Source organism: Eleutherodactylus coqui, chromosome 11 (genome assembly GCF_035609145.1).
Source record: "Eleutherodactylus coqui strain aEleCoq1 chromosome 11, aEleCoq1.hap1, whole genome shotgun sequence".
In the NCBI taxonomy this organism is placed as follows: Eukaryota; Metazoa; Chordata; class Amphibia; order Anura; family Eleutherodactylidae; genus Eleutherodactylus; species Eleutherodactylus coqui.
Window position 1 is genome coordinate 6266500 of NC_089847.1, and position 10855 is coordinate 6277354.

The 10855-nt window shown below is 57.0% G+C and overlaps 2 protein-coding genes across 2 annotated transcripts; one reads left to right on the plus strand and one right to left on the minus strand.

Annotated features, from left to right (window-relative positions):
• Positions 1 to 149: 149 nt before the first annotated feature.
• COQ9 (coenzyme Q9) lies at positions 150 to 5985 on the minus strand. Its single transcript, XM_066584160.1, has 9 exons — positions 5880 to 5985; positions 3847 to 3991; positions 3636 to 3771; positions 3423 to 3565; positions 2454 to 2538; positions 732 to 836; positions 491 to 646; positions 355 to 408; positions 150 to 232 (listed from the first exon to the last, which is right to left on the minus strand). Exons 1-9 carry the CDS (start codon positions 5956 to 5958, stop codon positions 197 to 199), a joined length of 939 nt encoding a protein of 312 aa, XP_066440257.1. The 5' UTR covers positions 5959 to 5985; the 3' UTR covers positions 150 to 196.
• Positions 5986 to 6035: 50 nt separating this feature from the next.
• Positions 6036 to 10072, plus strand: CIAPIN1 (cytokine induced apoptosis inhibitor 1). Its single transcript, XM_066584159.1, has 9 exons — positions 6036 to 6107; positions 6518 to 6681; positions 6755 to 6910; positions 7370 to 7446; positions 8397 to 8556; positions 8646 to 8719; positions 9276 to 9397; positions 9474 to 9555; positions 9904 to 10072. Coding segments are annotated over exons 1-9 (948 nt in total). The 5' UTR covers positions 6036 to 6105; the 3' UTR covers positions 10015 to 10072.
• Positions 10073 to 10855: the final 783 nt, after the last annotated feature.

A 10855-nucleotide genomic window follows, 5' to 3' on the forward strand; every position in this document is an offset into this window, starting at 1 on the left:
CCAATACTGGAGGAGGCTGATGCATGCAGGTAGACATCGTCCATCCATGGCCGGAGCAGGACAGGGAACATGTTTTTTGGTTTAGTCCCTTCTACCTGGGGGTCTCTGATAGGACGGCTGCACCCGCATGCAAAAACAGGACACAGCGCTGGTATACAGTCGTTTAATACATGAGTGATGGGGGAGGGGCAGAGCTTCACCGGCGCTGGTTCAGACCCGTCAGGTTCTTTAACTGGAAGAAAGGAAAAATGCAATTAAGTGATTTGACCCCTATACACCCCTCCCCCGGCTGGGGCTCACTGTCTTCCAGTAACTCCCTCTGCTGGAAGTAGGCAGTAACATCATGATACTCACAGTGACGGCAGCTCCCATCAGCCCCTGGATCACAGCTTCTCCAGTGGCGGTCACCTATGACACGGAGAAGAGGGGTTAAATATGTAAGGGTTAAGTATCCCCGCTGGGTCATCCCCGCTGCGGCCGTGGTCTGTACCTGGCTCATAGACTCCCCCATCGTCATGGCCTCGGAGATCCGATTCTGCAGGAAGTGCCACGTGTCCTCGTAGTCCGGCGACGTGTCCTGCATCATGACGAGCTCCGTGGTGTTATATATCCCGGCCAGCACTGCCCGACGCGTGTACCAGCTGACCTGCAGACACCAGCGAGCACTAGTCAGTACTGGGGGGTGATGACACGGGCAGAGGGAGATGTATACGAGAGCCGTGGATACTCACATCAGTAGACTGGTCGCTGGCATAGTGCCAGATGTCGTCCACCAGGGCCGTGAGCAGCGCCAGGCTGGAGGGAATATTATGCGGCAAGAGAAGGATGCCCATCGCCTGGGAAACAACCACAAACAATAGTGAAAACATCAGCATCATCTCACTCCACAAGGGGGCACTTCACTTGGTACACCTGCAACCATATATGTATACAGCGGCAGTGACATCAGCGCTCTCTAGATATCAGTTATATATTATACAGCAGTGACATCACCGCTCTCTAGATATCAGTTATATATTATACGGCAGTGACATCACCGCTCTCTGGATATCAGTTATATATTATACAGCAGTGACATCAGCGCTCTCCGGATATCAGTTATATATTATACGGCAGTGACATCACCGCTCTCTGGATATCAGTTATATATTATACGGCAGTGACATCAGCGCTCTCTGGATATCAGTTATATATTATACAGCAGTGACATCAGCGCTCTCCGGATATCAGTTATATATTATACAGCAGTGACATCACCGCTCTCGGGATATCAGTTATATATTATACAGCAGTGACATCAGCGCTCTCCGGATATCAGTTATATATTATACAGCAGTGACATCAGCGCTCTCCGGATATCAGTTATATCTTATACAGCAGTGACATCAGCGCTCTCCGGATATCAGTTATATATTATACAGCAGTGACATCAGCGCTCTCCGGATATCAGTTATATATTATACAGCAGTGACATCAGCGCTCTCCGGATATCAGTTATATATTATACAGCAGTGACATCAGCGCTCTCTGGATATCAGTTATATATTATACAGCAGTGACATCAGCGCTCTCCGGATACCAGTTATATATTATACAGCAGTGACATCAGCGCTCCCAGGATATCAGTTATATATTATATAGCAGTGACATCAGCGCTCTCCGGATATCAGTTATATATTATACGGCAGTGACATCAGCGCTCTCCGGATATCAGTTATATATTACACAGCAGTGACATCAGCGCTCTCCGGATATCAGTTATATATTATACAGCAGTGACATCAGCGCTCTCCGGATATCAGTTATATATTATACAGCAGTGACATCAGCGCTCTCCGGATATCAGTTATATATTATACAGCAGTGACATCACCGCTCTCCGGATATCAGTTATATATTATACGGCAGTGACATCAGCGCTCTCCGGATATCAGTTATACATTATACATTATACAGCAGTGACATCAGCGCTCTCCGGATATCAGTTATATATTATACGGCAGTGACATCAGCGCTCTCTCCGGATATCAGTTATATATTATACAGCAGTGACATCAGCGCTCTCCAGATATCAGTTATATATTATACAGCAGTGACATCAGCGCTCTCCGGATACCAGTTATATATTACACAGCAGTGACATCAGCGCTCTCTGGATATCAGTTATATATTATACAGCAGTGACATCAGCGCTCTCCAGATATCAGTTATATATTATACAGCAATGACATCAGCGCTCTCCGGATACCAGTTATATATTACACAGCAGTGACATCAGCGCTCTCTGGATATCAGTTATATATTATACAGCAGTGACATCAGCGCTCTCTAGATATGTTATATATTATACAGCAGTGCTCTCTGGATGTCAGTTATATCTCCAGAGCAGTGACATCACTGCTGTATAATATACAACGTCTCGTGGGTTGTAGTCATTAAGGTGCGGCTGCTACCTGTGGCCACTGTCCGATGTATGGGATGAGCATCCTCAGTCGCGTCTCCACGGCATCCCTCAGTATCTGCGCCGTCGGCTTCTTCCTGCCATAAACCGTATTTGGGAATATAAAGTGTATCATTCTGTGACATCATATCCTGCGGCCCCTAAGTCATTGTTACCGCAGGCCACATCAGCATTATGGCTTCCTTCAGAGGGCCGTTCATAAGGGCTCAATCCCACGGGTGTATTATGGACGGCTTAAACCCCATTGATGGGCGTTGGGGGGTCAGACAGGCCAAACGGACCATTAATGTCAATGGGGTGAAGTAAATACGCAGCGACTACACAACACGGACACACGCACTGCACATGTATGAATGAAGGCAGGTGAAATCTACGGGACTTTGTTTCCTTACATACGTGTAAACCGCAGTGAATACGTGCGCAAAAAGAACGCAAGAAGGTCCAAATCCGCAGCTTCAATCCGGGAAAATGCTACTTATTTCACAGACAGAAACTGCATCTGCGGCTGTGGCGCACCCTGACGCGGCTGTGGCGCACCCTGACGCGGCTGTGGCGCACCCTGACGCGGCTGTGGCGCACCCTGACGCGGCTGTGGCGCACTCTGCACTGTGACGGGGCTCCTCCCCTTCTCTCTCTCGAGTGTCCTACCGTGGCAAGGGTGCCCAGTGGGGCTGTCAGGGCTGAGCCACCACCTGCGAGTTGCTGAACGGACCTGTATGAGGTGCGTGCCGGAGTACAGAATTCAAGATGGCACCCGCTCCCTGTGCTGGCGCTGCCCTCCCCCCACCACACTTCGTGCCCAGAATGGCTGCACCCTCTGGTAAAAGTGGAGAGCCTGTCCTTAAGGGCCGCAAGAAGGGACGTGGCGGGCCGGATCTGACCAGCAGGCCTTGAGTTTGCCATGTGTGTCCCATGTACATAATACCCTGTAGGTTCCATCCCGCGGTGCCCTCGCACTCACTCCGTGCTGCCCAGTTGCACCAGTTTGTGCTCCTCCTCCAGGAGTTCCGTCAGGTTCCTATTGCACAGGGACACGAAGTGCAGAACGAGGTCGCTGCCGCCATTCTCGAACATCCCTGCTGCAGCCGAGGACAGATCCAGGGACTGTGGAAAGAAGGAAGGTCACACGATGCCCACCCGGCCCATCCACTGACCTCACAGAGCCAGGACCTACCTTCGCCCCCTCAGCGATGGCTTCGGAGCTCCAGCCATACTCGGGCACAAAGGTCAGGGCTGCGGAGAGAATGCGCTGCTGCAGCTGCTCCTCGCTCTCGTAGCCCTCCGATTCCTCTCCTCCCTGGTCTGTGTACCTGCAGCCACAGCGGTGATCAGACGGGACCCCAGGAGACCCCCGTGTATGCCGATAGTGAGCAGCCTCGTCCTACCTGGGGGGCGATGTGCTCGGCTCCTCCGCCGCGTCTGGTGGGGAGGAGGCATCCGGAAATGGTGGGGGCAATTTCTGATCTGCAGATCTCACCGCTGAGGTCACCCAAAAGGTTCGGACGGAGCAGAAGGCGGTCCGCGGCAGAGCTGGAAGGCAAGAGGGGTGATGGGAAATCAGGGGCGCCGTCACAGTAATATGGGAGGCCCGACGCCTCAAGGTGACTGCAGGTAACGCGGTAGATTGGGAGATTGGGGGGGGGGGGGCGGTATCGGCACCCACCGCCCCTCCGTACAGCTGCAGCCTTATACCTCCCAACATGTGGGCAGCAGCGTAATGAGCGACGGCTGACATCACTGACAGGCCATGCCCCTCTGTACCTGTAAGGGCGCCCTGCAGTCACTGAATTTGGGCTGTTGGGACACGTGCAGAAGTAGTGCAGTGTATTATAGCAGCGATCCAATGATCACACCTTCACCTCCAGGGACAAGAAGAACAGGTACAGATTACTACGGGGCCCCATAGTGACTCCGCTGATAAGGCCCCCACCACCCCTACTCACAGTGGCCCCTGTGATTAAAGTGACACCCCCCCACACCCCGTCCTTCCCCATATTGGCTTCATTGATATTAAAGACCCACCCCCCCTCCTAGTGACCTCTGTGATAATAGTGACATCCCTTCTATAGTGGCCCCGGTGATAATAGTGACCCCGCTCCCCCCCCATAGTGGCCCCGGTGATAATAGTGACCCCGCTCCCCCCCCATAGTGGCCCCGGTGATAATAGTGACCCCGCTCCCCCCCCCATAGTGGCCCCGGTGATAATAGTGACCCCGCTCCCCCCTTAGTGGCCCCGGTGATAATAGTGACCCCGCTCCCCCCTTAGTGGCCCAGGTGATAATAGTGACCCCGCTCCCCCCATAGTGGCCCCGGTGATAATAGTGACCCCGCTCCCGCCATAGTGGCCCCGGTGATAACAGTGACCCCGCTCCCCCCCCCCATAGTGGCCCCAGTGATAATAGTGACCCCGCTCCCCCCTTAGTGGCCCCGGTGATAATAGTGACCCCGCTCCCCCCATAGTGGCCCCGGTGATAATAGTGACCCCGCTCCCCCCATAGTGGCCCCGGTGATAATAGTGACCCCGCTCCCCCCATAGTGGCCCCGGTGATAATAGTGACCCCGCTCCCCCCATAGTGGCCCCGGTGATAACAGTGACCCCGCTCCCCCCATAGTGGCCCCGGTGATAATAGTGCCCCCCATCCCCCACAGTAGTAAAGTGACAACCCGGAGACGAGGCAACATTTTTAAAACTTCCTTAGCGTTCCCCATCCCCCGGCGGACGCCATCATCAATCTGAACTCCACACTTTTTTTCTGACCCGCAAAACCGCTGCTTCCCAGCCGGCTGCAGTAGTCGCTCCGATCCCTTTTAGGGGCCCCTGGAGGCCTCCCCTAGTAGCCGTTTCAACCCCCTTTAGTGTCCCCCAGTCTCCTCTTTTCTGCCGCTTCCCCGCTCTCCATCCTTCCGGATCCCGCTGATTCTCCGGTTCTCAGTCCGCCAGCCGGTGCGGAGTAACATGTGACCGCTGCAGCCAATCGCTGGACCAGGTGGAGTTAGCGCTGAGGACTTGCAGTATCATGAGATCAGGAGGGACGTATCACATCCAGGAGGGCTGGGGGGTGTGTGATGCACCCGCACTGCCCCAAACTGTACAGCGCTGGGGGCACAAGGGGTTATAGGAGTCCGGGCCGCTTTCACCTTGTGGAGAGCAGCTGGTTGGTGTAAGGAGGCTTCTAGGTCGTGCAATGCTCCCTGGGAAATGTGGTATGCAAATAGGACAGTATGATATTCCTGCAGCGCCACCTGCTGGCAGTGTCCAGAACATGGCTGAGGGCAGAAGAGCCGCAGAGACCCTCAGAAGGGGGCAGCTTCTACTCCCGTCATGTCCCGCCTACCCCGTGGGTCTCTACACCCGGCCGCCCGCCTTCTCCTCACCCGCCGGCCGCCGCCCGCACAGCGCTAGCAGTCTTCTCCTCACCCGCCGGCCGCCGCCCGCACAGCGCTAGCAGTCTTCTCCCGCCCGCGGCTGACAACGACCTCACCGCGACCGCCGCCATCTCACCTATTGGCAGCGGGGGGCGGGGGGAGACTCACTGCCAGAGAGGGGGCGGGCACTCAGAGCAGACGTCACTTCCGGAGACAATACGTCAGGAACCGGAAGTTGGAAATAACAGCAGAAGAAACCGGCGACCGCGAAGAGCGAGATGTACGGAGCGTCACGTGAGAGAGTGGACTGTGACGTCATGTAGTGTAGTGTGATATCATAGATTGCAACATAATACACTCATATGCCTGAGTGTTGGGAGAGAATAGTTATAGAACGTAGTGTGATGTCATAGCTGTGATGTCATATAGTAGAGTGAAGTGTGATGTCATAGCTGTGATGTCATATAGTAGAGTGAAGTGTGATGTCATAGCTGTGATGTCATATAGTAGAGTGTGGTGTCATACATTGGCATGTCACACCATAGTTTTGATGCCATGTGGTTTAGTGTGATGTCATAGCTGTGATGTCATGGACTAGTTGTGTTATATAACATGGTGTGAGACCCCATACCCTGCGCAGTATTCGGTCCGCCACTGGGGGGCGTCGGCTGACTGTTGTCTTCCCTGCAGGTTGGCGGCTCTCAGGGATCGGCTCTCGCAGGCTCGCCACGTCCTCGTCACCTGGGACGGCGGCTGTGCGCCGGACGCGCTGCAGCACTTGGTGTCGGAGGCGCAGGCATCGGTCGCCGCCGGCGGGAGGGTCGCTGTGGAGAACGTGGAGCGGCTGGTGTTGTGTAAGTAGTTTGGCGCCGTGCGGTGTCGCCGTGTTCGCGCTCTCGTTACCCAGCATCCTCTTCTCCCCTCCAGCCGCTCACGCCGCCTCCAGCTTTGACGCCGTCCTCCTCGGTTTGGCCGCAGGAAGCATCGCGGTTCACTGCGCCGATGTCTTGGCAGAAGTGGCTCGGATCCTGAAGAATGGAGGAAGCGTTCTGCTGCAAGAGCCGGTGGACCCCCGAGGCGCCGGTGAGACGGGGGTCCGTGGGGGGAGATGGAAGCCGTGTCCGACACACAGAGGGGGTACCGGGGCGACCCAGGAATCCTCATGACCTCTGACCTTGCTCACTTTCCTCCTTATGACCTTTGACCCTGACTACTACCCTCTTTATTACCTTTGACCTCCTTTACTCCCCCCCCCCTCATCAGCTGTGAGATCACTTACTAACCCTATTATCACCTCTGACCTCCCATGTGCCCCCCCCCGAACCTTGACCTTGTCCACTCTGCCACTTATTACCTCTGACCTCATGTGCTATCACCCCTCACGAACTTTGACCCCGTCTACTATCCCACCCGTCAGTTCTGACCTCGTCTACTGTTCTAATTGCCCAGACCTGATAAACTGATCGCTGCGTACGCCCCCTACTGACCATGTTCTGTATGTGCAGTTGTTGCTAGTGACAGTATCCTGCCTTCCTCCTTCAGCTGGCACTGATTGGCTCCGCTCGCCGTCGCAGCTCTCCTCTGCCCTCACGTTGTCTGGTCTGACAGAAGTAACGCAGGTGAGTGCGGTCCGCGGGGCACGTGGGGGGGTGCGGTCCGCGGGGCACGTGGGGGTGTGCGGTCCGCGGGGCACGTGGGGGTGTGCGGTCCGCGGGGCACGTGGGGGGGGTGCGGTCCGCGGGGCACGTGGGGGGGTGCGGTCCGCGGGGCACGTGGGGGGGGGGGTGCGGTCCGCGGGGCACGTGGGGGGGTGCGGTCCGCGGGGCACGTGGGGGGGTGCGGTCCGCGGGGCACGTGGGGGGGGTGCGGTCCGCGGGGCACGTGGGGGGGTGCGGTCCGCGGGGCACGTGGGGGGGTGCGGTCCGCGGGGCACGTGGGGGGGTGCGGTCCGCGGGGCACGTGGGGGGGGGGGGGGTGCGGTCCGCGGGGCGGGGGGGGGGGGTGCGGTCCGCGGGGCACGTGGGGGGTGTGCGGTCCGCGGGGCACGTGGGGGGTGTGCGGTCCGCGGGGCACGTGGGGGTGTGCGGTCCGCGGGGCACGTGGGGGTGTGCGGTCCGCTGGGCACGTGGGGGTGTGCGGTCCGCTGGGCACGTGGGGGTGTGCGGTCCGCTGGGCACGTGGGGGTGTGCGGTCCGCGGGGCACGTGGGGGGGGTGCGGTCCGCGGGGCACGTGGGGGGGGTGCGGTCCGCGGGGCACGTGGGGGGGTGCGGTCCGCGGGGCACGTGGGGGGGTGCGGTCCGCGGGTCGGGCACGGTTTGTGGGGGGGGGGGGGTGTAGTACGTAGGCCGTGTGTGTGTGTGTGTGTGCGTGTGCGTGTGCGTGTGCGCGTGCGCGTGTGCGTGTGCTTCGTCCAGTAAGGGGCCCCTGGGTCATGTGGTTCCTAATCAGGGCTTGTTTATTGTGTGTGTATATATATATATACTCGGCTCGGGAAGGCTGCTTGTATTTGCCGCCCCGTGACGAGACGTCTTGCATGCGGTGATCTTGTCCCTCTTCTTTCCTTTGAAGGTTCTCCAAGGGCCGCTGTCCCCGCAGCAGATGGACGGCATCCGGGGGCGTCTGGGTTCCTCCAGCAGTGACGTCGCCTCTGTGACAATGGCAGCTAAGAAACCAAACTATGAAGTGGGGTCTTCACGGCCGCTGTCACTCTCCAGACGCCCGATCCCCGGTACTGACAGGAGGGGGCGGGGCGGATAAGTTTGTGGTTGGGGGAGGGGTTGGTAGATCCTTTAATAACATGGTGGTTTTGTGTTCCAGTGAAGCCCTCTGCAGATCCTGCTGCCGTGAAGCTCTGGACCCTGTCAGCTAACGACATAGATGATGAGGATGTGGTCAGTTGTGGCTCAGTCTCACTTACTGAGGGAGAGGGGCACTGAGGTCATCGGGGTGGGTGGGTATGGCGGAGAAGGGGCACTGAGGTCATTGGGGTGGGGCAGGAATGGGGGAGAAGGGGCAGTGAGGTCATCGGGGTGGGCGGGAATGGGGGAGAAGGGGCACTGAGGTCATTGGGGTGGGCGGGAATGGGGGAGAAGGGGCACTGAGGTCATTGGGGTGGGGCGGGAATGGCGGAGAGGACTGAGATTAGCGGGCTGAGGTTTGAGGTCGGGCTGAAGATGGATGGAGGTGAGGTCAGAGCTCATCAGTGTGGGTGAGGGATGGAGGTGAGCACTGGGCCATTGGGGCTGAGGTGAGCACTGGGGTCATTGGGGGGGGGAATGAGGTCAGGGTGAAGACTGCTGGAGGAGAGGACAGAGCTCCGTGAGGTGGACGAGGGATTGAGGACAGATCAGTGATGTATCGCAGACGGCTGACTTGACCGATTCTTCCTCGTTTCCGTGGATTATTTCCAGATGTCGCTGTTTCACCTTCTTATTTCTGTCTCTTCAGGATCTCTTAGACTCGGATGACCTTCTGGACCAAGATGACCTAAAGAAGCCGCTTCCTTCTTCTCTGCGAGCCGGTGGCTGTGGGGAAGGGAGCGAAAAGAAACGCAAAGCCTGCAAGAACTGGTGAGTGCCGAGCGTGCTGGAGAAGTAGAGACTCTCCATGGCCGCCCTGCAGCTGAGACTCTGTTATCTCCCTCAGCACGTGCGGACTAGCCGAAGAACTGGAAGAAGAGAAGACCAAGAGCGCCGCCCCCAGACCTGCCGCCTCCGCCTGTGGTAATGTGAGTACTGAGTCCTACTCGGCTGTGGGAAGATGGGACAGCTCTCCTAGACGGAATCCTCCACTCGGGCAGTGGTGGCCACCGCGGGCCTGGTGTGGGTGGTGGTGGCCGCTGCAGGCCTGGTGCGGGTGGTGGTGGTGGCCGCAGTGAATGTGGTTGGGTATTGGTGCCTACAGGCATGGTCGAGCAATGGTGGCCATAGCAGGCCTGATGTGGGTAGTGGTGGCCGCTGCGGATCTGGTGTGGGTAGTGGTGGCCACAGTGAATGTGGTTGAGCAATGGTGGCCGCCGTGGGCTGGGTAGGTAAGTTCACTTGCTGTTGGAGTCACTGCTGTCTTTGCCTTTCAGTGTTACCTGGGAGATGCATTTCGCTGTGCCAGCTGCCCGTATCTAGGAATGCCCGCATTTAAACCAGGAGAGAAGGTTCTGCTGAATCCGGGCCAGCTGCAGGACGCTTAGTGGGGGTCCCGAGACCCTCTTGTGTGTACAGGATTTACAATAAATATGTGCTGCTGTTGATGTGTCTGGTGATTGGCTGCTGTAGCCTGGGGCATGGTCTGCCCTCTGCTCGGGGGGCACCAGGTATGTTATCGCCCCATCAGACCCCTCAGAGCCGGAGACGAAGGCGTTATTCGCACAGGCGTCTGTGACTCTAGTCAGGGATATATTGACCAATTTCACTGCGTTTCACAGCGTTTTCGTTGTATTTTGACGTGTCATCGGAGTGGCATCCCTTTGTCGTGCGCATAAACCAGCGGCTCCGGATGATGTCATGTAAGTCACTCTGCAGTCAATGGGTGCATGAAAGAGCGGCGCTCATGGCAGCCATGCCAGTGCATTCTGGGTTTTTCGTGCACCCATTGACTTCTAAAGGGCGATTTTGATGCGTAAAAATTTACCAAAATAGGACAGACTGCAATGTTTCTTTTAACGCAGACCCTCCGTGCGTGAAAACAAATCCCACGTGTGAACGGCTGCATTCACGTTAACGGGTCCAAGTCCTGTCCGCTGGAAACTCGGATGGACCTCAGAGTTTAATGGCCGATTTCTCTCCGATGTTGCAAGTGAGCCATTAAAGTGAATGCAGCCGTTCCCACGTGGGCTGCGGGCTCGCTGTCCGTGACGGCCGGAGATGGCGAAGCGCTTGTATTGACTATTTCCCTCAACCCCATTTAAATGAATGCAGTGGCACCGAGCGTGTGTGACCGCTGCGCCATTCAATCTCCTCCTCATTGTGGGGGGGGGGGGGGGGGGGTGCAGTGATGAGAGGAACGGGACGTGGGACTGCTAGCCACAGGAT

Excerpts from the sequence above, each read along its gene's own strand:
- COQ9 (XM_066584160.1), bottom strand. The coding sequence starts at position 5,958 with ATGGCGGCGGTCGCGGTGAGGTCGTTGTCAGCCGCGGGCGGGAGAAGA. Across the intron at positions 3,992-5,879 it reads GTGCGGGCGGCGGCCGGCGG|CTCTGCCGCGGACCGCCTTC; the intron begins GTGAGGAGAAGA and ends CTTGCCTTCCAG. Across the intron at positions 837-2,453 it reads ACATCGGACAGTGGCCACAG|GCGATGGGCATCCTTCTCTT; the intron begins GTAGCAGCCGCA and ends GTTGTTTCCCAG.
- CIAPIN1 (XM_066584159.1), top strand. Across the intron at positions 8,557-8,645 it reads CTCCAGACGCCCGATCCCCG|TGAAGCCCTCTGCAGATCCT; the intron begins GTACTGACAGGA and ends TTTGTGTTCCAG. Across the intron at positions 9,556-9,903 it reads CCGCCTCCGCCTGTGGTAAT|TGTTACCTGGGAGATGCATT; the intron begins GTGAGTACTGAG and ends TTTGCCTTTCAG.